Here is a 16,865-nt window from a genome sequence, read left to right on the forward strand (position 1 = left end):
ATTCCTTTCAATGGTGGCAGAATCTGTGGATCATCGTTGATTGGCACTGTTTGTATAAAGTTCTTGATTTTTAACTATTTTGCAATGAACTGCCCAAATTACCTTACAGATCTAATTGCATCACATTCAAATTGAAGGGCCACATCAATCAATCAATCAATCAGAGTACTTGTAGAGCACGCTACTTACCCGTGAGGGTCTCAAGGCGCTGAGGGGAGAGGTGGGGGGGGGGTGCTGCAACTGCTCGAAGAGCCAGGTCTTGAGGAGTCATCTGAAGGCGAGTAGGTCTTGGGTCTGTCGTATGTGGGTAGGGAGGGTGTTCCAGGTCTTGGCAGCGAGGCAGGATCTGCTGCCGGAGGTGGTTCGTTGGATGCGGCGGACAGTGGCGAGTGCGAGGCTGGCGGAGCTGGCGGGTGGGGGTGTAGAAGCTGAGTCTGCTGTTCAGGAAGGCAGGTCCAGCGTTGTGGAGTGCTTTGTGTGCATGGGTGAGGAGCTTGAAGGTGATCCTCTTGTCGACGGGGAGCCAGTGTAGGTCTCTCAGGTGGGGGTGATGTGGCTGCGGCGGGGGACGTTGACTATCAGTCGGGCGGAGGCGTTTTGGATGCGTTGTAGTCATCGTAGGTGTTTGGCTGGGATTCCTGCGTAGAGTGCGTTGCCGTAGTCCAGTCTGCTGCTGACGAGGGCCTGTGCCACCATTTTTCTTGTTTCGGTCGGGATCCACTTGTAGATCCTGCGGAGCATGCGGAGGTTGTTGTAGCAGGAGGAGGAGACGGCGTTGACCTGCTTAGCAATGGAGAGGGCGGAGTCGAGGATGAATCCTAGGTTGCGTGCATGGTCGGTGGGTGTTGGTGCTGTTCCCAGTGTGGTCGGCCACCAGGAGTCGTCCCAGGGTAAGGGGGTGGGTCCGAGGATGAGGGCCTCCGTCTTGTCCGAGTTCAGCTTCAGACGGCTGCTCCTCATCCAGTTGGCAATGGCCTTCATTCCCTCGTGAACGTTGGTTTTGGCGGTGTGTGGGTCCTTGGTGAGGGAGAGGATGAGCTGGGTGTCGTCTGCGTAGGAGATGTTGAGGTCGTGATGGCGGGCCACTTGTGCGAGGGGGGCCATGTAGATGTTGAACAGTGTCAGGCTGAGGGATGAGCCCTGGGGTACGCCGCAGATGATGTCTGTGGCTTTGGATTGGAAGGTTGGGAGTGTCATATAGCTCCTGTATATCCTTATATCGTGTTAAGTTAGCATAGGTGCATTTGAGGTTTAAACGCCATTTTTCTTTCTTGCAACTTCTGCACACGACACTTAATTGTTGACTTAGCTTTCAACCTAGTAGTTTGCCGTGGTTTATGTGAGAATAATATGTTATTGCTCTGATATCAGCTTTGCTTAATAAACTATGTCTGCACGAAGAGTGCTGAAGTTTCAGGAACAACACGATATGGTATTGTTATGAGGTCTGATCTCCACGCCTTCATAGTCATAACACAAGTGCAGCCTTTGCCAACTCTGGCTTCAGGCGGGATTGATATTGCTTTGCACGAGGCACATAGAACACACTTGATGCGATGCACATGCAGAGAGAGCTGGTGTATGCTGATGTGATTCCTTCATGCTAGGACACTAAGGTATGGGCCCGCCCTAAAACAACCCAAAGAGACCTTCTTAGCTAATAATATAGTATATGTGTTAGGGAGGGTGAGATATAAGTGTTGTTAACTCTTATTCATTACAGCATGGTAACATGCTGTCACCATTCGCCTTTTATGCCTTAGTAACTATGCTGGTAATTTTGCTACTGATAATAAGTATACTTGTATTATCTAAGATACTGCGCCTGAGAAGACGGCATTAGTAAATAAACATTTCAAATGCACATGTGTCTTCTTTACTCCATGTTCTGGTTTGTAATGATAATATAACGAAAGAGTGTTCATGAGTTCCACGTACCCTGAGGTACAGTAAGTTCATGTTCTGGTTTGTCTAAACATTGGGAGTTTGATATGTCCAATGAGACACTGTAGCTAGCTTGGTAAGGGGTGAGTTGGATACTAAGGTGAGTTTTGGGACACCCTAATTTACCGAGGTTCCACTCCTCTGTGCACAGTTCTGTGTGAGAACAGAAACCCTGCAACAGGAGGCGGACGATCTGGGTTCTGCCGGAGAGGAAGGATGTGGCCCAGTCAAGGGCCTTCTCTTAGATTCCGGCTTCTAGGAGGCGTGTCTCTTAAGGTGCGATGGCAGACCGCGTCGAAGGCGGCTGACCGGTCCAGGAGGATGAGGGCTGATGTTTCGCCGTTGTCTAGTTGGTGCCTGATGTCGTCTGTGGCGGCGATGAGCGCTGTCTCGGTGCTGTGGTTTCGTCTGAATCCGGATTGGGATGGGTCCAGGATGATGTTGTTGACGATTTTTTCGATGACCTTTGCCGGGAACGGGAGCAGGGAGATGGGCCGGAAGTTCTTGAGGTCCTTGGGGCCTGCCTTGGGCTTCTTGAGGAGGGCGTTGATTTCGGCGTGCTTCCAGCTTCCCGGGTGCCTGTGCTTGTGCTTGTGTGCAGTGTTACAGTGAAAAGAAATCTCTTCTATAAACAGGTTAAAACTAACTTCAATCAACATACCTTAAATAAAATGTGTTTTCTACTGTGACACTAACAAATGTAATACTGGGGGTTAATTCTCCATCCTTAACCTCTGGAGATGTCTGTCTATCTATTTTTCCTTCCTTACTTCCTTCCACAGTTGAACATATAAGCCAAGATGTTACAAATTTTTGAATTGTGTGAAGTGTACTTTGTGTGGAACATTCTGCAACAGGGTGATCTCTGTGAACACATTGGGTTTATAATTTAAAACTATTGTAGATTGTGTCCTTCAGTTTACTATTAAGTCTGCACTGAAGAGATTTCCTTGCATCAGGAATGTAAGGATACATGGCTCGACTCACCTTAACTTCTGCAAACTTTGTCTGGTCGAGTTGGCGCTGAGCCTGGAAATCAGTCAGTGAGGGGGTGTGGGCTATGTAATGATCTGGCATCCACACTCCTTAGCATTGGTGTATCTCCCTAATTGTTAGACTTTCAGAAAACCAGCACAGATGTTAGTGAATTCAGAGACAAACCTAATGACAATCTAGAGGAACACTCTTAGAGCCCCACAGAGGGGACGTGGCTCTGTTCTTTGAAAGTCCACGATGGGACCCAACTCCTCATGAGTGTTTGTTCTTCGCTGCCTCCCTACGTGCAGTTCAGCACAGCATGTCTTGATGTTGTATGCTATAGCAGCTCAAGTCTGTTAGCAGGTTTTGCATTTGTAAAGGAATGATCTCTGCTTGTATCTTCCTCCTCAGTGTATACTGCTAGACCAGAATGGTTTAAAGTATGGATTATTTAGGAGTAGCTTGCATTGTGGTTATTAGTTCTTCATTCGTTTTTGATGTAGTGGTGCTCATCTGAGTGTGGTTGTAGCGTAGGCCTGCCATAAGACCACAGCTTTCATAATGTGTTCTACTTGGACAGTTGTAATGTGAATATTACATTCCTTCTCCTTAAATATGCAGCATGTATGCCTTAAATATATGTGGGCTACGTTGGGCACTTCCATGCTAGCGGCATCATCTGGCAGTGTTCCTCCAACCGAACCTTGGTTTGTGGTCCTCGCCCTTAGCACGCTAACGTCAAGAGAGCGTCCGAGGGGTCGCCTTGTGTATGTACTGTGAAGGAGCGAAATGCGTGAACTTTCACCCTGTTACTGCTGTTCTCTTTGGGAGAATGGTTGACCGCTCTTGTTTCCAGAGGTGAATTCTAAATTAGGAGATACTTGAGGGAGTGTATCTGTCTGTCCCTCCTGTTTCATTTTCCTTCCTGTTTCATTTTCCTTCCTGTTTCATTTTCCTTCCTGTTTCATTTTCCTTCCTGTTTCCTTTTCCTTCCTGTTTCCTTTTCCTTCCTGTTTCCTTTTCCTTCCTGTTTCCTTTTCCTTCCTGTTTCCTTTTCCTTCCGGTTTCCTTTTCCTTCCTGTTTCCTTTTCCTTCCTGTTTCCTTTTTCCTGCCTGCTTCCTTTGAAGGTTGATTATTATTAGTTTATTAAGCGCACAATTGCCCAGAGGTATCCTGGCTCTAAAAAGAAAGTCAGAAATTGAGATCAACCCAAATTAGTTAAACAGATGTTTTTAGAGCCTTCTGAAATTGCAGCTGATTCAACTCTGTCCTTTGCTAAATAGCGAGTTTATTCCAAGCCTGAGCTGTGACCACAGAAAAGTCACGACCCCGAGTCTTACCGTACCAAACTTAGGCACATCTTCTAAGTTGGGAGAGAATGAGCGTAGCGATCTGGGAGGAGTATACGTTCTTGAACAGGTTCTTTTCCGAACATGGAGCCAATGAAGTTTTATAGGGTACATGGATACTTTTTCAAATTGGCCAAAACTAAAAATCAGTCAGGCAGTCGCCTTCTGGATTAATTAGACTTTTTGTATCCGATGCCCTTGAAGATCATCATATAGAGCATTACAATAATCCAGCCCGCTTATGAATAAAGCTTGAATCAAATGTTTCCCAGGCATTTGTGGGATGTAAGGCAGAATCTTTTACTAGATTGATGCCACCAAGAAGAAGGCCAACGTGAAAGATTGCCAGACACCAATCCCTCTGTATTATCCGAGTTAAGTAGGAGTGAGTTGTCATTCATCCAGCAAGCCACTTAAACAAGACGGTATTTAAACTGATCTTCTAAACGGCTAAGATTTCATTTCATTACGATTATTATTTGGAAATCATATCCATACCTAAAGGACTGGAAGCCTAAAGAGGCAATCAAATCAGCCAGTGGCGCAACATGGCAATTTAAAAGTGTGGCTCTAGGATTGTATCCCTATAGGACTCCACAGTGAAGATTTTTAGAATTGGTGCGTAACACGACTGTCTGGACAGCCTGTGCTCTGTTCTGCCAAACATAATGAAACCATTGTAAGACATTTAATTGAATGCATGTAAAGCTAACCTTTTTCAGCAGATTGCACTTGAGACCGACCGCGTGGAACCCTGCCGACAGACCCAAGAGAATGAGGGCCGCCGAGTGTCCATCATCCACGATAATGCGAATATCGTTAGAACTAGCTGTGACCACCGTCTCAGTGCTGGGCATAGGTCTAAAGCCAGATTGAAAATGGTTGAGTACCTTATTATCCACAGTAAAATAGGCTAGCAGTGAAATGCTCACCTCCTCACTTGCTTGTCTTCAGCTTGGTACAAGTTCTGATAAGCTGTAGGGGAGAGTGGCAGTAGCGTTGTGTATGTGAAATGCAGCGGTGTCCCTCATAATTTGCAGGCAGGATGACTAAACTATTAAATACTTGCGGGTGACGTTTGCTGTGATGAGCAAGTCCCAAGTTTAAATCAGGCCAAGATCACCTCAGCATTCCATCTGTCTGTCTGTTAAATTAAGTGACATTAAAAGGCAGTTACAGACACCGAGGAGCCACTAAAGTCTAATTAAGGAGTAGTACACGCCTTTGATGATCCTTCAACCTCAATCCTTGGTGCTCGAGCTGTATCGGGGCTACATGTTAACTTCATAGAGTACTCCTTTTCCTGGTTTGTTGTGTGGCTTGTATTATTTTTAAAGCTGAGCTCAAGGATGACTCCCTCTCACCCTGAATAAGGTACCGCTTGATATGCACTTGGATCCAGCCACGACTGGTGCTACATCAAGCTGGCACCGTCCTGACCTCTCCTCTAATTGGCACTCTTGCGGGGCACTGTATCTATGTTTACTCACCCGCCCGAACATCTGCTGAGTGCTTCTCTTTTCCCTTCCGCTTAACTGCATAAGAGTTAGAGCAAGTGTACCTAGCTAAATAGTACTCACTTCCCTATTGTGTCACATGCTGGGCCACTGCCCTAGTCCCTGCAAGACTTACTGGATTAAGTCAATTGCTCAGCCTGCTGTTAATGTTTCATTGCAGATGTTTCTCTGTTCTTTCCCTTGAGCTCCACGGAGGCAGTGACCGCGCCAAATGAGTGTTACCGTTACATCTCCTCTATTTTCTGTATAACCGTCGGTATTCTTGATTGCCATGGCTATACTATCATTTATCGGTGCAAACACAGCTTGTTGTAAATTTGATGCCTGTATGTCAAAAAATGCACTAAAGAAATGTTAAAAATAGAAAAGTCAGTGGAGAGAGCTATGACTGTGAACTAGGATAATAGATCATTAACATTTTCTATAGTTTTTAGGTCGAGCGTAGCGAAGGGACCTCTAGTATACTTTAGTATACTTTGTAAATGGGACAGGGGAGGTGCACACGGTTTTCCTCGCCGATTTCACCTCGTGGGCGCGCACGCCCAGGCCGGCGCCGTGCACATCCCCTGTCCCACTTTCACTGCAAGTCAGCCTCTCGCGCGCGCACACACAGCCACACTCACGCATGCACACACACACATACAAACAAGCACACACATGCGCACACAGACACACATACCGCCGCCCCCCCACCCCGCGTCAGCGGACTCAGCCGCCACTCCTGACACCGAGACTCTCATTCCTTAACGTGAAACGCAAAGCTCTTGTTTATAATTATGCCAACAATCATAGGTTTCCCATGTCCTTTTCACGTGCTGTAACTTGTCCAATCCCCAAAAGAGTTAAAAACAGTCGCCTTATGTTGGGCAGATCTCTACAGCAGGCACATGAATCCGTCGAGCTAACGTTACCTTGTTGGTGCAGGTGGCTTGTGAGTGTGTGTGTGCGCGCGTGCAATTGACAGTATCCCGGAAGCAGTCCGAACCCCATCACCCACGACAAACAAGCAGTCAGCAACCGTGGAGCGTGAATTTTGAAAAGGAATCAGATGTGTCCAGGGCCACAGCATCCTCCTCGCGTCACATTGACGTCATGTTTGTCCTCTTTGACCTCCATCCCTGGGGGTGATTGCCTCATTGTTAATTCACTCCCCGGCCCAAGCGGCGCTCTCCGCTGCTTCTATCTGCGAGGCCCGGGGGAGTCTGGGGGGCGCAGCCGCGCCACTCTGCCTTTCGTACAGATCTGGGCACGGCCCCAGGAGCCCTCCCACCGGTGCCAGGCGCAGGGGCTGCAGAGGAGGCACCCGCAGCCGGCAGGGCAGAAGCGGAGCACGCATCAGTGCCAGCCAGGCCAGACCCAGAGCGAACCGCGCGATCGAGGCCTCCTCCAGAGGGGGCGCAGCGTGGTCTCCTCCCAAAAATCTTAATTAAAGGGATGAATAATTATCTTGAAGCGCCACGTAACACATGCTTTGGCTTCAAGCTACATGTGTACTGTAAATGTCTTTGCTCCTTTGGCCGTCGCTGCATTAAGTGCGTTTCCAAGGCAAGCGCAGGAGTCGTAACATAATACATTGAAGACAAAAGTTGCGGATAAAGTTCAAAATGTTGTAATTGCCTTAAATGTGCAGCCTCTTCCTGTTAGCGGTTCCTATTACTTAAGCGCACAAATTATTAATGATTAAGAACTCTGAGCGGTGGTCCGAGGGAGCGGTGAATAACCTACAAATGCAGCTCATTCTGTGCCTACAAAATCAGCACCAGCCACGTCACGTGTCTGCACAGGGTGCAGCTTTTATTAGAGCGCAATGACAATATACCTCTCTTCTTATTTTAATTTGTTTAGAACTATACATGCCGTGTGCCTCTGCCTCACTCTCCTGAGGCTAGCCCGGTGCCAGTCTGCAGTGGCGTTGGTGACTCGAGTCAGCTGAGAGCTGTTGATTTATGAGGCAGCTGACGAGATGGGGCCTGTCACATCCTGGGAGACTCGGCCCGGATCCACGTGGGACAGGGTTGCCCTGGAATAGACTGATGCTACTTCATTGGTTGCAAGGGGGGCCCGGACATGTGCTTTATTTACAAAAATAAAAGGCATTGTTATTTGCAATAACAAAAGCTTAAATTCGCGTAAATGCGAGACCTATTGCATTGCAAATGCTTGTTCCTTTACTATAGAACACCAATGTTATTCTGGGTCATAGCATTGCCAACAAACAGCTGTTACTTTACTTACTTTGGAATATCTAGTACTGGTGTCCATCTCAAGACTGTCCGTCTTCACATTTCTTTGCAACAACCTAGCTGTGTATTTATTTCTGTTCCAAAATGATGCAGCGTGCGGACACTATACAGAATCTAAACCATAATATGTGTACAGAAACGTTCCCCTGTTTTCCACTCTTTTAGATCCGTATTGACTGTATCATGTGGGAAGCAGGTGTGGGGCACTTGTCATGTAAAGACGAGGGATTGGTCTTCCCCATCCTTTCCAAACTTTCAAAACCATCAGCCCGTTGGGAAATTAGAAGTTTATCCTATTTTCTATTAAGCCTATCCTTTTAAGAGAAGAGTAAGGGTCAGTGCCAGAGGTGTCGTAAATGAAGAATGCCATGCAGAGTGGAAGCAGCCAATGGAGCGCAGTGCAGCTCGCACTCACTGGCGTTCCCTTGCGACGTCTCTGACTATTCTGTCATTTTATTGGTCAGACGCTCTCCTGTTCACCCAACTGGATGTCCACAGTATTCCGTAGCACTAAAGGAAAGTGCCGGCGGGGCCGCTGTAGCATCACTGACGAGTCTGGAGCATGCTTCATTGGACCGGAGCCAGACTGGCGCTCCATTGTAGATAGGAGAGTCAACCTGCATGAATCTCCGGTTGTGAGATAGTGATCAGGTCCCAAGGCTGTGGAGGTGTGGGGAGAGGAGAGAGATAGAGGAGCAAGACCTGCAAAGCTGTGACTCAGCGCCTGATTCAGGGGACAGGAGCAAGCTGGACAGTGAGCGGGGGAGCACGAATGCTTAAGCCCCTTCTTTTGTGGCACCACAAAGCAAGGCACAGTCACAGCTACACAGTCGCACAGTTCAGTCCATACAGTCCAGAGTTGTATTTTGCAGTGGAGTACAGCCCTGAGCTCGAGTGGCAGAGCAAATGGTGGGACTGTAGGAGCTGCGAGAGGCATTCAGCGATAACGAGGGGTTAGAGGAGGGTACAAGGTGAGACAAAATAAGGCAAGCCAAATGAAACCATAAAAGAAGCATAAAGAAACAGGATGTGTCTCATTGCCATCTTTCAGCAGTCTTTCAACCTCTTGTCAGTGCTTTGTTAGTGCGTTGTTGCTCCCTTCTAACACAATAAATCCTGAATCCGAACTCCAAGCACAAACTGCTCCAGTTAATTAAACAAGCAAGCACACTGGAAGTCCTAGTACCTCCAGGCTGATGTCCCCTGCCAGCACTTTGACAAACATTTCTCCTTGTGCCTGAAATCAAGCTACATGTTGACCTATGAAAAAGAAGCTCAGTGTCTCAAACGACCCAGTGCTATACCAAATTTGAGTCTCATGACTTCAGAACATTGTGCTTAATCATCTGTTTTCTAAGAACAGAGCACTGGGGAAGTTTCAGCCTGTAAGCTGGACTCTTTGATGTTTCTCTACATGGGCCGGCTTACTTGACCGTTCTGACAAATTCTAGGGAAAGAAAATTGTTTGTCTTGGCCAGAAGTGTAGCCTTCCAGCTGATGACGTTTATTATGACAAAAATCCCTGTAAAGCTTGTAGCCAGATTGAAAGACCTGCCTTATTTCTTGCTGTCCTGTGTGCACCTCGAAGCACTAATCAGAAGAACAATCAAGCACTGCTTAATCAAAGAACAATTATAGACTGATGATCACAACATATTCTACCTAATCCGCATCATCTCTGAAACCATCACAAGACTTATGGGCTTGGAAGTGTTGAAAAGCTGAACATAAGAGAAAATAATGTTAAAGAAGACGCAGACTTGAAAGCTATACAAGGGGGACAAACAGTAACAAAGGTGGCAAATCAAAAAACTGGAACTATGCACTACTTCATGGTAAAAAATACACTCCTTAAGAAGGTTTTTAAGAATCCTTCAGGTCTGTTTTTATTCTCTCCCTCCTTGATCTTTTTTTTCCTCTTTCTTCCCTTCTTTTTGTTTGCTGATGTTCTTATGCAAAATACTTTTACAGCTTAAAGCAGGTTAAAAAATGGACCTTTTTAGGGGTTTACCTCCTTAAGTTAGCGATACTACTCTGATCTAGTTTCTGGCGATAGCTCCGGTTAGACCGGTCAGCCTTAGAGCCCCCCCCCCCCTAAACTGTTTGCCTCACCTCCTCTATTTCTATTGGACTTATATTTGTTGGCCTTAGAGCTCTGCTAGCCAGTGCTAAAGTAGTCATGCTCACTACCTGCAAACATGGTTATATTGGTCTATACCCAATTTGCATATTTAATTTACTTGTAGGTCCCTTGTAGAGTGATATACCATAAACTACGGGCCTGTACATTAAATGCTACTAGCGGGCCTGCAGTACTTATTGTGCCACCTACTTTAGTAGCATCCTTAAACATGCCCCAGGCCAGCCAGTGCAGCCTTAATGCATTCAAAATGCCATGCCAACTTGGCATTGGAGCCCCCCTTGCCAAGCCTTACACTCCCCTTTTATTACATAAGTCACTCCTGTGTAATTAAAAGGTTGAACATGTACTTTTAAGTTTTACTTGTCCTGGTAGTGAAAAACACCTAAATTAGTGTTTCACTACTGGGGGCCTATCCCTCCCACAGGGGATTCCTTGTTACATTTAATAAGCTGTAATTTCCAAATGGGAGCTGGTAGCTATGTCCTGTTTGGTGTCTTTGGGATTGTGATGAAGAGCCTTATTTAATGGTAAAGTCTTGGTTGTGATCACTGTTTTAAAAATGCCACTTTTAGATAGTTGATATTTTTCTGCCCTTATCTCTTTTGTGCATGTGTCTTAGCCTGGGTAACATGACTGAGTGTAACTTTGTGATTTCCTCCCAGACAGTCACACAATAGAGGGAATAGGTATCTGTTGGCAGAGCTGAACACAGCCCTACTTGCAGCTGAATAGCCTGTGCTCTGCCTTCACACAAAGGGCCTAACACCCCCACGTTATTACCATAGCCAGCTTGGTGCCAGGGCAAGGGAGGCAGGAAATTCCATGCACTTCAAAGCCACTGTCTAGAAGCTTGTCCCACCTTTCAGAGCCAGGGCACCAGAATATAAAAATAGGACCTCGGACACCAACTCTTCAGTACAAATCTGGACCTGTAGATACAATGCCAGGAAGAAGGACTGGTGTGCTGCTGAAAGGACTGCCGCTCTGCTGGACTGCTGCTCTAAGGGACTGATGACCTGCTTTATTGATGCCCTGTTTCTCCTGCTACTCTGCTACCTTTTGCGCAGTGGCGTAGCAAGGGGAAGGGCTGGTGGAGGCGGTACGCTCTTGCATGAGGGGCAGCAAACGGAAGAATCATCACCAACAAACACACCCCTCCCCCACACCCCAGCTCTTCCGTGCGGTACGGCAAACACATGGACCGCCACGGATGCCAAAATGCCTAGCTACGCCACTGCTTTTGCCTGGGGGCAAAGACTAGTTCTTAAACTGTCTCAGGACCGCCAGAGTGACTCACAAGGGCTAGTTTGCTGGCCTCCTGTTCAGAACCACAGGGACTCCCTCTTGAACCTGCATCTGGACCCCGGCTGAGTGAGTCTTCTGACCCTCCAGTTGGTGCCCATCCAGTCTTTGACCGGTTAAACTGGGGCTAAAGGTGCCCAGATAGCCAAACTTAAAAAGTGGAACTTGGAAACCTTTTGGCGGGAAACTGCTCTGAGAACCAAGGGGAGACCATGACCAACCTGCTTGCCTATCCGCCCGAGGTGCATCGCCGGTTGGATTGACTTTGCCGCTTCTCCGCTATGTTCTTCTCCACAGCAGCAAATCTGTTTCAGCGGGGCCTTGCCAAAAGGGTATCCAATCTTGTTAAACTATCTTCGGCTACAGCTCTCTGCCTCATTCTGCTGGATGTTTTCGACTTCTTTGTCAGAGACTAAGTCTGAACATAAAAATCTTCAAGTCTATCTGGCGATGACGCTCCCTCATCAAACACCTCCTGCAGCCTTGCCCTCTGAACTTTACCTTTTCAGAACATTTGTCTCTAGAAGTTTTCCGAAGGTAAGTGCTGACCTGGCCCAATCCACTCCTTGTATCCAAACCGCTCTCCATTGCAGTCGCCCATATTTTTCGATGTTGACCTGGTCTTGCGCAACTAGATGTCCACAGTTCGCGCTTGGATTTTTTTAGGCGCTAGTTTTTATAAATACTTAAATTCATAACCTCGATTCTACTGATTGGATTTTTGTCTTTTTGGTGTTAAATAATTTATTACAATTGCTGGATTTTTCTAAGGTGGTTTGGGATTTTTCTTGTGTTGTGTTTTCACTTTATTGCTGCTGGTGTGCTACTTAAATACTTGCTATATTGCCTCTAAGTTAAGCCTGACTGTTTTTTGTGCCAGGTTACCCAGGTTTAAGCACAGGTAATTTAGTGGCTTTGTGGTTCACCTTGCAAGGGATTGTGACTGTTGCTGACACCCCGGTCAACCAGCTGCCCAATTTCGACCAGCTCCCCTCCCTAATAACATTAAGGAATCTTAAACCAAGTCTCTGTTTAGTACTTGGCATCACCTAGTGTAACTTCAGCTCCTGGTCTTGTAAGTAAAGTCTGCTCGTCTCACAAATATGAAGCCCAGGGTGACATTTGGGAAACCATTGTGCATTTGGCACAGTCCGACTCGAGCCAAAGCTCTATACAGTGTTTTGTATCTTCATTTGTAACCTCCGGTCTCATGAACTGAGGCCCTGCATGACGCTTGGTGCCTTGTAGTGTACCTGGAGCCTCAGAGCTCAGGAACTGGAGCTCTGCACAATATTTGGCCTCTTTTGTTGTTATCTTTGGTCTCTTAAAATGAAGCCGCGTGTGACACTTGCAGTCTCCTGGTGTAATGATTGCTTGAAGGTCTAGGTAAAGTTTGATGCATCCTAGGGTAGCAGGAGCCCCTCCGCTTATAAGCCATACTCTGTGATGTTTGCAATCTCCTAATGTAACTAGTGCTTCCTCTCTGATAATAAGGCCCTGTGTGACACTTGGCACCTCCTAGCTTAACTGGGGCGCCCATCTCATAGAGTGAAGTCGTTGATACACTTGTGTCTCCTGCTGTACTAGGGTTTGCAGACCTCATGAATGGAAGCTCCACGTGAAGCTCGTCTCTCCTGGTGTAACTGGATTTGTCTGTCCCTAACTCTGGTCTCTGAATGACCTCTTCTAGAGGAGGCTGTGCTTGGGGTGCTTAAAATGAATCAAACTTCACTGTCTCTGGTGTTAGATGCAGCTCACATTTTCCTCTCCGCTCCTCTGTCTTACAGTAAACACCGCCCAGAGTCCGTACAAGAAGCTGAAGGAAGCCTTGTCATCTGTGGAAGCGTTTGAGAAACACTACTTGGTAAGAATGACTCCAGACAGCGCTAGCTGGTTTTTTTTAGGATATATTATCTGCTCTTCAGGATACTACATTTTAGAATACTTTAAACAGTCTGTTCATTTATTATGCTAACTGTTGTCTTGTTAGCTGGTCCTCAGGGTAGTTCTTCTTATGGTCCACAGCACCCCAGTCCATCCCTCTGATGCATGATGTGTTGGCCCAGTTTGTTTCTGAATCCCCCCTTACCTCTACCGACACATGGATCCTTCTTCGTGTCTCAATGGTCTTCCTGTAGATGATTCGCTTTGGATGTAGCCTGGCATCACTTGACGGAGCAGAGCCTTATTCCGCGGATAAGCCACATGAAAATGTTTAACTGCTTTTTGACGTTCTCTATTGCTAATTGTATATCTTAATGTTCAAGAAGTGGTGTTGTAAATCAGGTGGCCATGTAGCTGAGGATTACAATTGTTATTTTTGTGTATTTTTACAATGAGCTTCTCTGCCTTTGTTTTCCCAAAGTGATTCCCATGTGTGGTCCTAAGTACCTGCATTGTTTCTGTGAGCTCAGGTGCTGTATCTGCTTTGGGTGTCACTTTGCTGATTAATCCCAGACGTGCGTGTTCCTAAAGGAGAAGTTAAGTCGTCTTGCAACTAATTCATATGAAAAGCTGTAGAAGCCATAGATCAAACCATGCTTGATTCCGGTCCAGGGAAGACATGGCTTGGTAGTCCGGGCTGGAATGTTCCCATGATGCACAGGGTCAAGACTGATTTGCATATGGCCATGTCTGAACTGGGGTGGCTTGGTGAGCAAAATAACGATGGATTAAACCCAGATCTGTGACTGGGGGTGAATGTTTTGCCATTGTGCAACATTCCGTCCATCATCTTGTGTGTTTTGCTGCTCACCTTATGTGGGAAGGGTATGCCCAGACGTGGGTCCCGTGCTCACTACACCATTGGAGTCATGCTATCCTGGCTGAAGACGGCTGATAGCCAGAAACCGGTCCTAGGATGCTTGATTCTGGTCCAGGGAAGACATGGCTTGCCAGTTCAGGCTGGGCTGTTCCCATGAGGCACAGGGGGAAGACTGATTTGCATATGGCCGTGTCTGAATTGGGGTGGCTTGGTGAGCAAAATAACAATGGATGAAACCTTGATCTGTGACTGGGGGTGAATGTTTTGCCATTGTGCAACATTCCGTCCATCATCTTGTGTGTTTTATAGATCAAACCTCAGCACAAGTATTCACATTAGTCGCATGAAGAAAGGAAATAAAGGCTGTGTCTCACTGCTCTAAAGGCTCTGAAGCCCTCCTGCAATGTCGCTGAGCCAAGAGTTCAAGGCGGCTCAAATCGATGGGAAGCCCATGGAAGGAAAACGCCTACAAAGTGTAAAGCAAAGCTAATTGGAAATCCAGGAGATGCTGAAACATTGGTTGCAAGGACAAGCATGTTCATTATTTTTAAAACTGGATGACGCCTTTGAAGAATGTATTCCTGCACTATTTCATTTTCACATTGTACTTGGCTGTAATTCAACTCAACTGCTCACTCACCCTGTCCAACTCTGTCAAATCTCTTGGTATCTCTATCGACGACACCCTAACCCTGAACGTCCACATCAAAAGCTCTACTAAAGGAGCCTCTTCACTATCCGTCACCTCAAGAAAATCAAACCCTTTATACGTACCGATGACTTTAAACTTGTAGTTCAGACACTTGTTCTTTCACGTATTGATTATGGTAACGCCATTCTCAACGGAATCCCCAAGGTCCATCTTGCTCCAATCAATGCCGTGCTCAACCTTGCAGCCAGGCTAATCACTGACTGCAAACGCTTCGATCATAGATCCCCGGCTCTCAAATCTCTCAAATGGCTCCCTATCGAAGGCAGATCTGCCTACAAAACTGCCTGCATTACTCATAAAGTCCTCCAGCAAAACACTCCGCAGTACCTCCCAAGAAACTCCTCATTGCAGGCACCAAACGACCTCTGAGCAGCACCAACACACTCCTCCTAATCCCACCTCATAAAAAGAAATCCACACAATCACGCTCCTTCTCTGGTAATGCCCCTACCATCTGGAATGCCCTCCCAATAAACCTGCGCTGTAACCCCTCCTATTTCCGCTTTTAAAAAATACCTCAAAATCCACCTCAATTATTATTGGGTTATCCTAACCCGTGACCTGCACTTGATCTTCAATCGCCTTGTTATTTTAGTCCAGTAATATTTGTCCATTTCCTGAACATCATCTACCTAATTACTTGAAGTATATTGCTCTTGCACCTGTTTATCTATTTGACTTGTATACTTCACATGCTGTTTTCTTTTTCTTATATCTACTTGTATGCCATGTTTGGCTCCATTATTGGGGGTCCTAACCTGTGACCTGCACCTGATCGCCAATCACATGTTATATTTGTCCAGTTATATTTATCCAATTCCCTATCATCATCTACCGAATTACTTGAACTGTTATAGCTATTGCACCTTTTTTTTATTTTGATTTGTATATTTCACATGTTGTTTTATTATTTTTTTTCACTTGTATACCATGTTTGCTTTATACTATCTTTTTTACGTAAAGCGCTCTGATACCTCTGGGTCTAGCCAGCGCTATATAAAACTTTAAAAATAAAAAGAGACAGAGGAATAAGGATTATTTATAGAGGGAGACCAGACTGGAGAATTTAACACTTGGCAATACTAGGGATGAGCAATGAAGAACTCCGTCAACTGACCTGGAAATTAAAGCACGGTGAGCTCCTCAGCTCTGTTACGTGGTATTACAGGTACTACTAATTAGGATTAGGAAATTAGGAAAAAGCCAGGGTAGTTCTCCCAACCACTGATATAATAATCTCTCAGTCAGTCTAAAACCCTTGAGTGTCTCTGTCCTTTGTGTGAAAAGTGAAAGTGAGTGTTGAGATCAGGATCACTTTTTTGAGGTGTTTGCTGCCCCTCCTCAGGAAGTCAATGAAACCATAAGCTGTTTTATTTGGTGATGCCTGTTTCTGCAAACATTGAATCCAGTTCCTCATCTGAATCCTCCATCCACTTTTAGCTTCACTGCTTTATTCTTCATCAACTAAGCCTTGATTGAGTATGGAATCAGTCAGCCTGTCGGTTGGAACAGACAGCACCCATATGCTGTGGAATCCTAGTATGAAGCACCTGTGGTCAACCTTTGCATCCACATAATCCTGACGGAAGAAAACACTCTTTTGAATGCTGGCCTGATAAATGCTCAATAAGAAGACCATCTAGTCCTGAAGCTGTTTTAGAAAAGTAGATTTGGATGCAACATAGTCCACCTCACTGCCCTCTTTTATTCAACAAAATGCCCTTTTCACTGAAATCATTCCATTAGCGAGGGTTCCTTTACACCTGGACAAAACATAGCCCTTACCCCCAAGTCAACAGTTTTATACTTTTCTTTTCCACCCCAATTTTTCCTTTTCCTATTTTTATTTTTATTGCAGCATACAGCTCAATTGTTGTCAATGCTTTCTTTTCAACTTTCTGTCCAGCAGCAG

At 45.9% G+C, this 16,865-nt stretch overlaps 1 protein-coding gene across 2 annotated transcripts in view; it reads left to right on the forward strand.

Annotated features, from left to right (window-relative positions):
* TRAPPC10 (trafficking protein particle complex subunit 10) overlaps positions 1-16,865 on the forward strand; it is a 316,755-nt gene that overhangs the window by 169,067 nt on the left and 130,823 nt on the right. For both annotated transcript variants that reach the window (XR_013599693.1, XM_078656407.1), the window contains exon 10: positions 13,265-13,341. Coding sequence is in view for 1 of the 2 variants with exons in the window: in XM_078656407.1 (XP_078512533.1) it covers positions 13,265-13,341 (77 nt within the window). In the remaining variant the exon portion in view is untranslated. The remainder of the gene's footprint in view (positions 1-13,264; positions 13,342-16,865) is intronic.

The sequence above is a fragment of the Lissotriton helveticus genome, chromosome 8 (assembly GCF_964261635.1).
Source record: "Lissotriton helveticus chromosome 8, aLisHel1.1, whole genome shotgun sequence".
NCBI lineage: Eukaryota > Metazoa > Chordata > Amphibia > Caudata > Salamandridae > Lissotriton > Lissotriton helveticus.